General features: G+C 41.7%; 2 protein-coding genes across 2 annotated transcripts; both read right to left on the bottom strand.

The window, feature by feature from the left end:
- Positions 1-1,090: 1,090 nt before the first annotated feature.
- LOC100957116 (histone H4) lies at positions 1,091-1,437 on the bottom strand. The gene has a single exon (XM_023512673.1). It carries the CDS (start codon positions 1,429-1,431, stop codon positions 1,120-1,122), a length of 312 nt encoding a protein of 103 aa, XP_023368441.1. The 5' UTR covers positions 1,432-1,437; the 3' UTR covers positions 1,091-1,119.
- A 6,624-nt stretch (positions 1,438-8,061) lies between these two features.
- HFE (hemochromatosis) lies at positions 8,062-16,440 on the bottom strand. Its single transcript, XM_012804502.2, has 6 exons — positions 16,280-16,440; positions 13,273-13,536; positions 12,798-13,073; positions 11,435-11,710; positions 11,138-11,251; positions 8,062-10,462 (listed from the first exon to the last, which is right to left on the bottom strand). The coding sequence occupies exons 1-6, from the start codon at positions 16,353-16,355 to the stop codon at positions 10,422-10,424; spliced, it is 1,047 nt and encodes a 348-aa protein (XP_012659956.1). The 5' UTR covers positions 16,356-16,440; the 3' UTR covers positions 8,062-10,421.
- Positions 16,441-16,659: the final 219 nt, after the last annotated feature.

Raw genomic sequence — 16,659 nt, 5'->3', positions numbered from 1 at the left:
ACTGGGCCTCTTAAAAAAAAAAAAAACTGAACCATGTCCTAACATAGAAAACAGCCTGTTACTTTCTTGAATATATTATTAATACCCATTGTTTCTCTACGAGATTGGAGTTCTGACGATGCTGAAGATTGTTTCAATTGCCTAACCTATAAGTGAACCCTTCTAAACTGCTATGTCCAGAAGTGGGCTGACTCCAGTCCCTCACCACAGAGGAGGTTGAACAAATGGCCTCGCCCAGCAGCTGGACGGTCTCCTAATACTTTGGGAAGCCCTGTAGATTAAATCGAGCTTTGTGTACCTTTCCTCCTCGCACCTTCCAGTGCCTGGCATACATCAGGTTAAAAGCAAAGAACTAGCCAGTTTTATGTCTACTTCTGGAGATTGAGTCAGCCTTGGTTTGGGCCAAAAAGAGTAATGATAAATTTATCCGCGGTTCGCTGCCTGTAGCTGAGCGAGTAGGGCACCAGCCACATACACCGGAGATGGTGGGTTCAAATCCACCCCGGGCCTGACAATGACGACTATAACCAAAAAATACCGGGGCATTGTGGCAGGCGCCTGTAGTCCCAACTTCTTGGGAGACTGACTCAAGAGAATCGCCTATGCCCAAGAGTTGGAGGTTGCTGTCAGCTGTGAACCCACTGCACTCTACCGAAGGCGACACAGTCTGCCTCAAAAAAAATGAAATAAAATAAAATCCCTCCGCTAAAGTACTTGTAAACCAATTAGACTGTCCCTAACATGCTTCGTCTACATAGCCTGCATACTGTAAGCAAAAAGGTCAATGCGTGACTCAAAGAATCCATTTTGGTCCAAACTAGTTCTTGGAATGCTTTCACACACAAAATGAACAATTTTGCGGTCTCATTCGTATTTGTTCAGGTTCACTTTTACAGTTCAGATCTCTCATTTTTGAAGGACAATAGATTTCATCCATTTCTTTGACACAAGAAAGCACCTAAGCACCAAAATGCCGGTGTGTGAACATCCTCAAAACAAGCAGTCACCGCCATTTTTTACCCTACCTTAAACTCTCACAAGGCATTGCAGCTCTTTGTATGAACTTATGGATGGCCCTAAAAAGGGCCGTTAGGGTTTTAGAAGGCTTACTCTGCGATTTTAGCCTCCGAAGCCATAAAGGGTGCGCCCCTGGCGTTTAAGCGCATATACTACATCCATAGCCGTAACAGTCTTGCGCTTAGCGTGCTCTGTATAGGTGACAGCATCTCTTATGACGTTCTCCAAAAAAACCTTAAGTACACCGCGAGTCTCCTCGTAGATAAGGCCAGAAATGCGCTTGACACCCCCACGGCGGGCTAAACGCCGAATTGCCGGCTTGGTAATCCCCTGGATGTTATCACGCAGCACTTTACGGTGGCGTTTAGCGCCACCCTTCCCTAATCCTTTCCCACCTTTTCCACGGCCAGACATGGCTCCAGACACAGTAACAACTCAGACAGGACTCCACGTCTTAAATATATCTCTGGCGGACCTGATTGAAACCAGGACGCGTTACGGAGCCTTTTCCAAATTAAGTAACCAAGGGGGTGGAGCAAGTAAATGTCATTAGCATTTCAATGTTTTGATTGGCCAGTAAAACCTCACTTTGGAAGGCAAGGTACAGATTTCGTTCGGCTGCAAAGCCTTACTTTCTCTTTTGTCTGGAATTGTTTCATCCTCTCTCATCTACAAGTTGAAAGTACTGTGTTTTTATCAGCTCAGTGACGCTGAGCAGAGAGCCACATTCCACATTTCTCTTATTTCCGCTTAGTAATTAATAAAATAAGTAGTTTCCTGGGGACGATACAAATATATAGGTTAAGGGACTTTCTTTCCCAGTCCTTTTAATGTTCCTATTTAACCCCATGCATTTTTATGGCCGCCTCTGTTGGACAAACTATAAGCCTGACCATGAAGCTCTGTTCCTAATGGTCCTATGTCTAGGAATACAATAGAAAAACAATTGCAAATTGAGATATCGTAAGAGCAAACTTCTTCCTCTTCCCTGCTTCGATTCAAATAGTATTTTTAATGAATGACTCTTTTTCCTGTATAAGTCTGTGAGTGAAGCAAGAAACAAAGCTAAGCTTGAATAATGGTTGCCTCTGGATCCTCTTCCTGGTTTGCTGCACCTGTCTGATGTGCTTCCCTCCTTTAGCAATCCCCTTTCAATCTGCCCCAGTTTTAGAGACAAGAATATAATGTTTTGTAGAGTTGGGGATTAACTGAAGTATAGGGCTAATACTGGATTAAGGTCATTTCAAAGCCTCTATGGTCCTTTTCTGGGAAGCCTTTAATAAGATTATTGATGTTAAAACAAGGCTAATTCTGTTTTTTTTTTTTTTAAATAAAAACGGTAGAATTGAATCTAAATGTAGTTTGAAGAGAGACTTCTCAATTTGAATTTTTCTCCTTACTTTTCTGCTTTAGCTGTTGTAAATATCCATGGTAAAAACCACTCTTGTTTAAAATGTAAAGGAACTAAAAACCATACCCACAGCTACCACCTTCCTAGTTTGTAAATAAATGCACATTGTGGATACTCAGAATGAGACTGTGAAAGAAAGCATATTATAACTTCAGGCTTGCTCATATGATAAGAAAAGAGCCCCAGAGAGGTAGAAAAAAGACCCCCAATTTGAGAGATTTTAAGTTCCTGACTCTCAGTACCCATTCCCTGCTGCAAACCTGCACCTCATTAAAAGGGGACTTAGAAAAGAATGTCAAATATTACAGAGAAAAAGTGCAAGGATTGAGATCATACACGAAACTCTGAAATCTCAACATGCTTTTTGGTTCATGAAAAAAAAATAGTGTATACAATATCGTAATGTTATGTAAAAATAAATGATGTGAAAATAAATAAATAAATAAATGGTGTGAGGTATCTTAAAACACATCCCAGCAAGATTAATCTTCACTTAAACTTAGGATATCGGCTTGGCACCTGTGGCTCAAGCGGCTAAGGCGCCAGCCACATACACCTAAGGTGGCGGGTTCGAATCCCCAGTCCGGGCCTGCCCAACAACAATGATGGCTGTAACCAAAAAATGGCTGGGCGTTGTGGCGGGCGCCTGTAGTCCCAGCTACTTGGGAGCCTGAGGCAGGAGACTCGCTTGAGCCCAGGAGTTGGAGGTTGCTGTGAGCATCTGCCATGGCACTCTACCCAGGGGGATAGCTTGAGGCTCCGTCTTAAAAAAAAACAAACAAAAAAAAAACCTAGGATATCTTTCCCTTATTTTGCCTATTGTATCAATAATAAAACCTCAGGAAGGCAGCTATGCTTACAATTATACATATATCACCAGTACTGCTGTCACTTTTGACATTTAATTTATTCCTTTTCCTTTTAATATCTCCTTTTTTAATTTTTCTCAATGACCAGTGATTCAAAAACAATGAATGTCAAGGCAGAAATGTTAAGGGTATATACATATATGTATATGTTAAAATTGATCCTTCCACCCTGAGAAGAATACAGGCTTTACTTAACCTGATTTGGGAGAAGACTGGCTCACCACTGAATCTATATGGCTTCCTATTCTTTCCTTTTCACCTCTTCTCATTTTCTAGGTGAATCTCATTCATTCAACATGTTAGATAAACCCTTCAGATAATAGTTCTGGAAAAAAGTTGTGGCAAATAAGACACAGAAAACGGCTCGGCACCTGTGGCTCAAATGGCTAAGCCGCCAGCCACATACACCTAAGGTGGTGGGTTCGAATCCAACCCAGGCCTACCAAACAACAATGATGGCTGCAACCAAAAAAATAAATAAATAAATAGCCAGGCGTTGTGGTGGGTGCCTGTGGGCCCAGCTACTTGGGAGGCTGAGGCAGGAGACTCGCTTGAGCCCAGGAGTTGGAGGTTGCTGTGAGTTATGATACCCCCACACTCTTCCAATGGTGAGAAAGTGAGACTGTCTCAAAAAAAAAAAAAAAAAAGCCACAGAAAACGTTAAAAAAAAAAAAAACTATGATATTAATCAGAGGTCTTATGAAAATATGAAATACCCAGGACCACCCTTCATAGACCAATTCTATTAAAATACTAGATTTTAGGAATGGCATATGGTGTGTTTGGGGGTGAGTACACACCTGCATATGCCTCCTGTATTTAACAAACAATTCTGATACCTTGCCAGCACTGAGAACCATAAGCAGTCCAGCATACACCATCATTTTTAAGTGTATAACTGCTTTACTACAAATTAAAGAAATCCCAGAGTAGAAACACTTTTGAGCTATACACATATTATAATTGAGAAAATGCATAAGTACAATATCACTCAACTTAGACTGGATTATATCCAGGCATTTGGGGACATCATTCCTGGTCTTGGGCAAACAGCTTTTTTAGCCAATGACTGATTTATCTCACTCCCATCTAAGGCTTCACCAAATTACTTATTTTCAGCAACCTAACCTATACTCTCGTTATGAATGTTCATTTTCTTATTCATTTTTCCTGAAATGAACTGTCATTGTCATTCGAACATGTTTGGTTCCATAACACATATTCTATGTCTCTGCATGTTTTTCTTACTTCCACTCCTTACTCTTCTAGGAAAATGTTCCCACTTTGTCTTCTTCAGTCTAAACTCTTTTACTAAAAGTTTTTTTCACTTGCACTTCCAAGGGTTGCTGTCTTTGTGTGCGCAATCTCCATAAACTCTCTTAATATACTTTGACCTATTCTTATTTTTTAAAAAAAGTTATTTGGACAGAGAATTTCTAACTTTATCCTTTCTTAAACAGTTGGCTTAAAATTTTTATCAACATGATGGTAATTATATTTGATTTTCTAAAGTCCTTTCAATGCTTTCTTAACTGCACCCAGAAATCATAAAGAAAGTATTTTACATTTGTTTTATTGATGAAATTGTGAACCCAAAATTATACAAAGTCTCATATTTAAAGCAAGCTCCCTGGACAGACACAGTGGCTCATGCCTGTAATCCTAGCACTCTAGAGGCCAAGACAGGTGGATAACCTGAGCTGAGTACTTAGAGGCTAACCTGAGCAAAAGCTAGACACCCCACCCACCCAAACACGTATCTGGGCTTCTACTAAAAATAGTAAAACTAGCCCAGCTTTATAGCAAGGGCCTGTCCTCCCACTATTTGGGAGGCTGGGGCCAGGGGATTACCTGAGCCCAAGAGTTTGAGGTCGCTAAGAGCTAGGATAACACAGCAATCTACCTGGACACAGAGTGAGACACTTGTCTTAAGGAAAAAAAAAAAAAAGAAGAAGAAGAAGAAAAGAAAAGAAACTTAATGGGATGTTGTGGCAAGCACCTATAGTCCTAGCTACTAGAAAGGCTGAGGCAAGAGGATGACTTGAGAAGTGGCTGTGAAGTATAAAGTCATTGCACTCTACCCAGGGTGGCAGAGTGAGACTCTATCTCAAAAAATTAAATTAAATTAAAACTGATGTTCACATACACATAGTAAAACTTTTTGGCAGTAAGAAAGTTGGTTATTGATTGTTTTATGAAATTGTCATTGTGGTAACTCGGTTTAAGGAATAAACCCAGGATGTTTAGTTAACTTATAGACTAAAGTTAACTAATAAAATTTGCTTTGAAATTTATACAAATATTGGTACTTATCCCCCTAAAGAGTGAATTGAAGACTACAAAGTTCTATTCATACAGACGCTTCAAATCAAAAGTCAGAATTTGATTAAAAAAAAAACTAGAATATTTTGTACTCAAATCTGGATAAAATGATTTGCAGATGCTTCAAGACTACTCATCTCCCAAATTTCGCCTTGAATGATAAAGGATAAAGAGAATAGATATGTAAATTCAACACTTAAAAATTTGTATATGAACTGGACAATCCTATAATTTAACAACATAAATGAGAAAATGTTTCAAACTATTTAGGAAAAAATAATAGGGAGCTGCAAAAACATCATGGTTTATACTACTAGACAGCAGAATAAAGTTTTGGTTTTGAAAGTTTCACTTTATCGCTCTTGGTAGAGTGCCATCTCTTCATAGCTCACAGCAACCTCTTGCCTCAGCCTCCTGAGTAGCTGAGACTACAGATGCCTGCCACAATGCCAGCTATTTTGAGAGATGAGGTCTTGCTCTGGCTTAAGGTTGGTCTTGAACTCCTGAGCTCAAGCAATCCGCCCACCTTGGCCTCCCAGAATGCTAGAGTGGGCAGGTGTGAACCACTGTTCCCTGGCCCCAGAATAAATAATTTTTAAGTAGTATGTCAACAACATGGTAACAATGCCATATTATATGTATTCTTGAACTAAATACAATTATATAATAATGGTTATGAACGCAACTCTGGGCAAAAATAGCTGGAATAAAAATCCAGCATGACCATTTTCTAGCTGTTAAACCTCTGACAAGTTAACTAACCTTTCCATACTTTGGTTTTCATAACAATAAAATAATAGTAATTCCTACCTTATAGGATTCTTTGGAGGAATTAATATTTATAATAGAACCTAATATCTGGTAAGTATTTAGTAATAATTAGCTAAAATATTAGTTTTAGAAAAATATTTATGGCTAGGAAGACTGAGTATTCAAATTCATCCTGCCAAGAAATAAAAAGTATAAAACATCTATTCAAAAAAAAAAAATCTTTTCCAGCCCCTAAATGATTACTCAGAAATAGAATGGTCGAGATTCCAAATGCATGTCATGCCAAGTAATAAGGATGTCAAGGTAGCCCAGGCTTTCTATAAAATTGTTGCACAAAGTACTTTAATATTGTATTAACATTTTATTACACAAGTTAGAGTACAGAAGTTAATCACAGATGCAAAAAGGAAAAAGAATACATTATGACCCAAATCTACAAAGAGAATCAAGATTACAAATACCAGCCCACACATGAAATCTTTAATGTTGAAAGCCCTCCATGTTTGATTGCTAGCCATTATTAAATCAAAGTGTGGTTAGAAAAAAAAAGAATAGTTTAAAAATGATAGTACATGAGAAATTTGGGCATTTTAGAGAAAATAACTTACTTTTTAAATGTGTATGCATCCATAAAGAATGTTTTATAATACTACACAGCATCATAAGTTGACATAATTATAACATAGCAAGAATTCTGGACCTGACATGGCGGCTCATACCTCAGCACTCTGGGAGGCCATAGGATGCCACCTGCACTCTAGCCAGGAAGACAGAGGGAGATTTTGTTTCAAAAAGGAAAAAAAAGAAGAATTTTGTCCTGTTCCTCTGGCAGGCCTTCATCACCTACTATATCTGACTGAGAGTACCAACGTTACTTGTTTTCCTTTTGTTCTGTTCCCAGTTCAGGCTGCTCAACGGTCGCCTGCGATTCAAATAGCTGGTAAGCAGTTTCTAGCTTGTTTTCTCAAATGTTCAGCAAGTTTTATCTACAAGGCGTCTCATGGTATATGATCCTTGTGCAACTCCTTACCCTGGCAAAACCGCCAGCCTTGGCTTTCTCTAGTCACATGACCTCTGTGCTGCATTCACATATGGCCACCAGGTGTCACCTCTTCCTTATTACCATGCTTTGTTCCCGAGTTGTAAAATTCAGGTCTTTGAATTTTCGAATGTCGAATTTCAAATTTCAAATGCTTAAAGAATTGATGAACACAGCCAGAAAAATTAAGCTAAAGTATGATGAGCTAACCTAAAAAATCACTGAAGGAAAATGGTGATTTATAATTTCTTTTATTAAACAAAACTTAAGAGGCCACAAATGCCAATGTTTAGTAAATATGTTACTGTGAAGACTAGGGTGTTTCTTGAAATCTCAGCCCATGTGAAAGAAAACCAATATAAAACAAACGGTTACCTAATTAATTGTAACATATCCTTCATGAGATAGAAGACGACTTTGGGCAGTTCAATTTAAATATAGGATGATATGCAGAGAAGAAGAACTTGTTAGTGTGTCCCCAGCATGGTTTGGAGGTAAAATAACCAATATCTTGCAACTTAGATGGTAACGTCTGTAAAGAAAAGTGATTTAATTCAGCTACCACCAGTTTAATGAAAATATTCCATAAGACAAAATGTAAAAATATTAGAAGCAATGCAAATATCCCCAAAATATGATTAAAATGTATACTTTAAGGAAATGGATGAGAACATCAGTGACATTATCCTTCATACAACACAATTATACATTTTTTAAAATATATCTATTTGTTAACTTTATATATCTTAATGCAGCAATAACTAACAGGTAATATCCAAGATGTTAACAGACTTATCACTGGCTAATTAACAGCTTTACTTTTACACATTTTTCAACTCTTCTATACTCAACACAAATTACTTTTGCTCTTATCTACATAACATTCACAACCAGAAAAACCAAAAAAGAATTTTTTAAAAAGGTTGAGATTTCTTCACTCAAATTCAATACCTACAAAACAAATTTATGAACTGTACTTGGTCTCCTGAGTATAAGACAAAGTGCTTATATCACAGCTATTCAGCCAACATACAGTAAATATATGCCATCTGGAGATATGTGTATGCATACCAGTGTCCAGGAAATGCCTGGATATGGGCAAAAAATTCTGGTTGGGATATATGCAGACTTTTGAATATACTCAGATCTCTTTCCCAGTATCTAGCAATTACTGAGTGCTGGCTTAGGTGAATTTTTTTGTATGTGTACAAGTGGAGATATGAACCAGAATTGCAATGACCCCAGGAAGATGATGCTTGGGCACCCTCCAAGCCATTTGGTGACTTCCATTTTAACTATCTCAAAATGAGAGAGGTTGCTCCAGTTCACTGAGGAAATACTATCCAGGAAACACTTACAGAAGGGAGGACACTATGTCTGAAGCTGAGTACAGCCAGAAGTGTCCCCACCAACCACACAGTCCTTGTATGGGGGCCAAAAAGAGAGATGCCAGAGAGAGCACCAGAGGAGAAAAGGAATCACATTCTGAGTCCTTCTCACAGGAACTTTGAAAGGAAACACATCAGCTGAGGATCAGTAGCTCATTTTCTGCTGTTCCCCTTCATTTGGTTCAAGCTTACTCCTCCCATTTAAACCACCTGAATGCAGTGGGGTGTGAGATGTATCAAACAGTAAGACTGACTGAACTTGAAACCTGTCTCTATCCCTGACAAGCTGTGAGATACTCTTACTTCAGTTTCTCTATCATGAAAAGGAAAAAACTGGCCATAACAATACCTACCATGCTATCGGGCATGTAAGTAGGTACCTAGAACAGAGTCTGGCACCAGGTAAGTTCTTTTATTTTTAATAAGTATTAGCCACATTATCATTATTACCACCATTTTTATCATGATTTTCATTATCAGAACAAAGACAGAGGGTCAGCAGAGACCAGATAGAAAATTACTGTGGCACTTTATGTCTTGCATACTAGAGAGGCATTGCTAATGTAGGCCCCATTAATCTTTTATTTATTTATTTATTTTTAGAGACAGAATCTCACTTTATCACCCTTGGTAGAGTGCCCTGGCGTCACAGCTCACAGCAACCTCCAACTCCTGGGCTTAGGCGATTCTCAGCCTCCTGAGTAGCTGGGACTACAGACTTAAGTCAGATTTAAGCAGCCTTCTTCCACAACGTCCAGCTATTTTGTTGTTGCTGTTGTTTAGTTTGGCTGGGTTGGAATCCACCACCCTGGGTATACAGGGCGGTGCCCTACCCATTGAGTCACAAGTGACGCCCCCTATTAATCTTTAAAAACCTGTATGACACCTCTGTGCAAATTAGGAAAAGATACCTCTTCCCAGCACCCTTCAGAACACTTTTGTTTTGCCTGCGGAAAAACTCCATTAAGATAGATACAAACATCCATGATGCCTGTTCTGAGAAAGGTGCCTAACTAGTTGCACAGTGCAGTCTTCCCAGTTGTATATTGACCCAGATCATACTCATATGGAAGAATTCCTGGGGCTTGGTGACAGAGTTACTAGATAACGGAGAGAAAGGATTCAAAGGAAAGTTGAGTGGTTTCAGGAAACGCCTGGATATGTATGAAAAATTCACTGAAGGATCTGAGTGTGCATGTTCCAGGGTGAAGTTCACAAGCCTTTCTCCCATGTTTTTATATGTTAAAATGAATTGTGAGTCCTCAGATTTAAGCAGCATTCTTCCAGAGTTAGGAGATGAGGTGACATATATGTATAGTCTCTGTGGTGACAGAGAAATGAAGGAAGCCTTTAGATCCAGATTCATGAGAAATAGCTCTGGGGCGAGCTCACAGCTGCAGTCACTAGCATGCAGGAACTCAAAAACCTAAATGGGGAAATCTTTTTGAGAAAGTAAATTGGGAAGGCTAGAAGCAGAGAGTTCTTCAGGCAGTTTCTGTCTGTTGGGTCCAACTCTGTCCTGAACATGAAGAGCTCCACAAGTATGGCCCCTCTTTGAGTCTCTAGTTCTGTCTCCACTCTACAAGATGTCTGTAGGATGCGCATCATTCACTTTCAGCTAACACGTAGTCCCCCATAGCTTCTCCTGTGAAGACAAGAGACCCAGGAGAGAGGCATCACAAACCTAGCCATTATCGTGCCTCTTCCCTGTCCCTCACCCTTCCTCATTCACCCATCTCAACACTGACCACTCTCATCACAGGGAACTACTGGATATATCTCTCACCTGGAATTGCTTATTGGCTTGCTAATGGTCTCCTCACCTCCCATTTCACCTTCCAACAACCCATTCACCATCCACAGAGGATTGTGTCCCACCTTGCTCATGCTCCCAAGTAGCTGCACACAACATCTGGCTAGTTTTTTTTTTATTTTTAGTAGAGATGTGATCTTGCTGTTGCTCAGGCTGGTCTCAAATGACTGAGCTCAAACAATTCACCCACCTTGGCCTCCCAGAGTACTAGGATTACAGGTGTGAGCCACCCTGCCCAGCCACCCTGTACAACTTTAAACAGTACTTGGAAAATAGTAGGAGCTCAAAAGATGTTCGTTGAATTAGGAACTTACATTATGGGAAAAAACATTAATTCCTTTCCTGCTCCCAGGGAGGCACTGATGTCCCCAAGGAAAATAAAAGAGAAGAAAGTTTCCCAAGGATGTTAAATCCCCTCTACCCTCACTTTGCCCTACTTATTTGAAGGAAGACTACTGTGTCCTGGGGGTAGAGGTAGTAAGAGACTTCCTCCTTGTTCCCACTCACTTGAAGAGTGCCTCTTCCTTAAGATTCTGAACAAAACTCCAGTAAAGAAGATAATGACGCAAACAGCAATCCCACTGATAACTCCAATGACCAGGGTGTCAGATGGTAAGGGCTCTAAAACAATGAAAACAGGTTAAAACCTGTGACTGCCACCCCCAAACCCAACCTCTAACAAAGAGCAGACCCTCCTCTCACTATCATGTGAATCACCCAGAACCCTTTCTTTCTATCCTTCCCCTACCCCTCATTTTACCCACATCAGATTTTATCAGCTCTTGGCTCTCATCTGTCACATACCCCAAGTGGCAGTGAGGGGCTGATCCAGGCCTGGGTGTTCCACCTGGCAGGTGTATCTCTGCTCTTCCCCAGGAGTCACAGCCAAAGCTACCCGGCTCTGGTAGGTCCCATCTCCATTGGGCAGCACATCCTTAGACTCAACCTCCTTGGCATCCAGTGGTTGCTTGTCTCTTAGCCACTTCATGGTGATGTTCTGGGGATAGAAGTTCAAAGCCTGACACTGTAGAATGGTCACTGCAGAAGTCATGCGATGAGTCACCTTCACCAAAGGAGGCACTAAATAGGAAAGAGGAAGATGAGGAAAAGGGCTATTTTTACCCTTGACAGGAAGACTGGAACTTTCACTTCCTTCTATGGATTGGAGGAAAGGAATTCCCTCTTCAAAAAAAAAAAAAAAACCCAACACCAAACAAACAAAAAAACAAGCTGCAGGAGAAACACCATTTTGTACCATAAAACTCATTCCAAGATTGAGGTCTGATGTTGTGTCAGATTGGAAGATAGTCACAGTCATATCAGCTTGTTCTCTTGTCCATTATGTAAATATGTATATCTGTTACCCAAGTGCTCTGTTATGACAGATAAAACTGCCTTTTATCTACATCAAAAAGAATTGAATACAATCAATTTCACCTGGTTTAATCCAGTAAGTATTTTTGTAAGAAGAGGTTTTGTAAGAGAGCTATCTTCAGCAATTATTGCTATATTCTGTGAAAGAAGTCTTTAACTTAAAGAAATCTGCGGCGTGGTGCCTGTGGCTCAAGTGGCTAAGGTGCCAGCCACATACACCTAAGGTGGCGCATTGGAATCCAGCCCAGCCCGCCAAACAACAATGATGGCTGCAACCGAAAAAAAATAGCCAGGCAGTGTGGCAGGCGCCTGTGGTCCCAGCTACTTGGGAGGTGGAGGCAGGAGACTCACTTGAGCCCAGGAATTGGAGGTTGCTGTGAGCTATGCCACGGCACTCTACCAAGGGGGACAGCTTGAGGCTCTGTCTCAAAAAAAAAAAAAAAAAAAGAAATCTGCTACTCCTAGGGTGTCCTCACTTGTACTTTCTTATCTTGGTGTTCATGTGATAGTTGACATATCTGAATTCCCAACAGTATAAATATACACAGGATTGTTGGTTAAATTAAAAAAAAAAAAAAGGCAACAGATACTTTCTCTTTGGCCATATGTATGGAGAAAAAAAATTAAAACCGTAACTATGGCTGTGTCATATATCTCAGTTATAAAGGGGAGAACCCAGGATTGAGAAAAATTTCTTTTCAGAACTTAGAGAGTCACGCAACCTTAGCCACCTCTGAAACCCCACAGCCAGGGATCCCAGGCCCTGTAACCTCCTCACTCTGCCCCACCATACCTTGCTGGTCCAGAGCACCTCTCCCCAGCTCCAGCAACTGCTGTAGGTGCTCAGGGCAGTCCCTCTCCAAGTACGCTCTGTTCTGCTTGGCCCGAATATCGTGCACTTCCCACTCCAGCTTGGTGGCCTGAGCCCCAGAGTCTGATGCTCTCCAGTTCAGTGCCTCAGGGCAGAATTCAAGGTGATCCTGCCCATCGTACCCATACTTCCAGAAGCCCCTGGTACTGTTGTCCTCCTGCATCTCACAGCCCAGGATCACCTGCAGGGTGTGGGACTCTAGAAACACCCCCAGTTTGTTACTGAAACCAAAGGAGTTTCCACCAACCTCAAGGACCAAGTGGTCTCAGGAAGCAAATGTCTTCCTTCTTCCCTGCCCCCCCAGGACCTCAGACTTCCAGGTCTCCCCACTGAGATGCATCCTGAGGTGGTAAAAAGCTCCAAAGACCTCAGGAGGGCGAGGCCCCCCTCCACATACCCTTGCTGTGGTTATAGTTGTCCATGATAGTCCAGAAGTCAACAATGAACATGTGATCCCATCCTTTCAGGATTTGACTTAGCTGAAGCCACAGTTGGCTTGAGGTTCTAGTGCAGACCCACGGGGCTCGGGGCTCTACTCGGCGACTCTCATGATCATAGGACACAAACAACTGGTCATCCACATAGCCTAAAGCCTCAAACAAGGAAGGACCAAAGTCTCGCTCTGAGACACCCATGAAGAGGTAGTGCAGTGAGTGAGAACCTGGAGAGAGAGTAACAGGCCTTCACGACATGCAGCAGAGGAAGTCTGGGAGGCAGAGGTGCCACACATGACAATTCATACCACCGGCTGTCCTCACCCTGTGAAAAGTGCAACACAGGGCGGTGCCTGTGGCTCAGTGGTTAGGCGCCGGCCGCATATACCAAGGGTGGTGGGTTCAAACCCGGCCCTGGCCAAACGGCAACAAAAAAATAGCCCAGAGTTGTGGCGGGCGCCTGTAGTCCCAGCTACTCGGAAGGCTGAGGCAAGAGAATTGCCTAAGCCCAAGAGCTGGAGGTTGCTGTGAGCTATGATCTCACAGCCTTCTACTGAAAGCGATAAAGTGAGACTCTGTCGCTACAAAAAAAAATTTAAAAAGTGCAACAACACAGTCTTGTCCATATGATAGTCCTGGCTGCTCCCTCCTTGTGCACTTTCCTTTGCCACATGTCCCTGCCATCATTTCACACTGTCCCATTACTGATGATTAGGCAACTTCCCTGGAGTAGACAGAGTCTAGAAAATCCTAAGGTGTCTCTCTCCAGCCACAGTAGTTGAGCTCAGGAGTTACTTTTGAGTCTTTTTTAAAACCACTTCTTATCTAAACCTTTTCATCTGCAAATGTTTCCTGCGCAATGCTGAAGAATCTGCTGATAAACTGCCCAGGGCAACAATTCCCAAACAAACACAGCAGGACTCCCCCTTTCCTCACTTACAGAGTGAGGGAGTTCAGAAATATATTCCCAGGGCCCAAAACAGCACGTGGCATGTAGTACATGCATCATAAATACTCACTGGAAGAATGAATAAATGATGACTCTTAAATTTTCAATTCTGGCCCTGAAATCTAGATTCTTATAGCCAAGTGCCTGTATCACATCATCACTTAGATCCCTGACTGAAATTCAAACTCAGTATGTACAAACCCAGGCATCGGATTTTCTCCCAAACTGCTCTTTTCTCTGCCTTCACCCTCTCAGAAATGTTATCACAAATTACCTCATTGCTCAGACTAATAAAATTAAAATTAAATAAAAAATAGTATCAATTTTGATTCCTCTCTTTCTCTCCCACAACATAGAATCCTTCAGCAATTTCCTTCCAAATATATCCAGAATGTAATCATTTCTCAGCCCCTCTTCTTCAGTTCTTTGTTCAGCCTCAGAGAGTAGGTGGCCTTGACCTCTCTGCTTCATCTGTCTTCAAAGCACCCATCACTACATGACAATGGATATTTTTCTGCTCATTTGTTTATTGTTGGCTCTCCTACTAGAATGCAAAATATCAGAGGGCAAAGATTTGGTTCCCTGCTCTCTTTCCCAGGGCTTACAACAGTGGCACATGTGACTGGGACCCATTTCACACTTGTGAACAATGACTATTTCTGTTCAACACCAAATTTTATTATTTTGCCTCTAATGCAGTGTGATGTTTTGGTCTGCTACCAAATCCTAATGCACCATAGAACATAGTTACCAATATGCAGGCCATGCCTCATTCTTATCATCTGTAAAATGTGAATACACGGAGTACCTACCCTTAAAGTGTTCTGAGGCTGAGGTGGTAAGGTATGTAAACCACAGCACTGTGCTAGCCTACAAGGCAAAATCACTGTCAGCTAAGATTAGAAGGAGTGGTAGAACTTGATTTAACATCAGAAAATCAGATTTCTTACCTTCTTTGTAAAGGAAGAGTTACTTAACCTGAAGAGTTACTTAACCTGAGGATTAAACCACTAGTAAAATCAAAACTATTAATAGCTTCTACCTCCAAATGCCTAGTGACAGTCAAAAAAAAGATTACAGATATGAATGTGATTTAAAACTAATTTTATAGCTTAAATGTTAATCATCACTACTTTGGCATCCTTTAGAAAAAGTCCATTAATTATGCAGCATATTGCCAATCACCATAGCGTGGCTGAAAAAGAGAACTGTTATGTTTCATTCAAATGTTCAAAAATAACATACACTTAATTTTCCAGTAAGAAGAACAATCTCCAAAAATACGGAAGGGCCCAAGGTAGGCTTCTCTCAGGAGCTTCCCACACGCAGTGGCCTCCACAAGTCTTAACAAGAGGAGGTGGGGTGGGAAGAATTCAGATCCCAGCCACACTCCTTCACACCCCCACCGCCCTGCGCTACTAGTTCTGCGGTGGGAACCCGCCGTGGGTCTCCCTGTGGGTTCTCTCAGGTTTGCCCGCGAGAACCCGGGTCCAGGTTGCCCTGAGTGAGAACTTCCCGTTTGGGGATGACCGGGAGAGGGGGAGGGGAGTGCACACTTTAGAAACAAAAACAACAACAAAATAAAAGAATCCAAGGAGCCCCGGGGTTAGCTCACAACTAGTGAGTAACTATTAGATTTATTAAAGATGTTAGAGGCGCTAAATTCTATTATAAGCAGTTGAGAGATGAGGAGGGGAGAAAGAATAAAATAGGCTGAATTGGTGGCAACTGGGAAATGAGACTGGGAGAAATCAATCGGGGACAGCTGTCGCGGAGGGAGTAGGTGGTTCCAAATGTAACACCAAGAGCGGGGACAGAGGAGAACCGACCAGGGAGAAGGTCCTGGGGTGAGGAGCTATCTGTAGCTCTGTGGCTAGCGTTCCCTCCCGGGGTCTGGACACAGAAAGTAGGAAGGAGAGAATGGGGCTGAGCAGGATCTCCGAAGTTAGAAAACTCCCAAATTAGTTTCAATGTTTCCTCCCCCACAGCGTGGCTTGCTCTCCCGCCGCCCTCAGACTCACGCAGCAGTCGCCCCTGCACGACCAAGGTCTGCAAAAGCACCAGGAGGATAAAGGCTGGCCTGGCTCGCTGGCCCATTTTCCCAGCTCAGACCGCGGGTCCCGGCTCATCCCCGCCTCTTTTCTGGGGCGGGGAAACGGTGATTGCCCTGGAAGTCACCCTAGCAGTCACCCTGGCGCCATCCCCTAAATTCTGGGATTCTCAATAAAACTCCCTAGCCACTGAAATCCCTTTCTTGGTCTTTGGTAAAAAGGAATGGGTCTTTTCTGAATTAAGAGTTTTCTCTCTTCTGCAACAGAGGTTACCTGCTTATGAAACAGTGACCCTTCTGTCCTCTTGGTTTCCAAGTCCTGACGGTGGTGTCGCTGACTTGGAAAAGCAT

This window comes from Otolemur garnettii, unplaced genomic scaffold (assembly GCF_000181295.1).
Source record: "Otolemur garnettii isolate 467f Iridium unplaced genomic scaffold, OtoGar3 scaffold00029, whole genome shotgun sequence".
NCBI lineage: Eukaryota > Metazoa > Chordata > Mammalia > Primates > Galagidae > Otolemur > Otolemur garnettii.
Note: the sequence above shows the minus strand (reverse complement) of the source record. Positions and strands in the feature narration are given on the sequence as shown.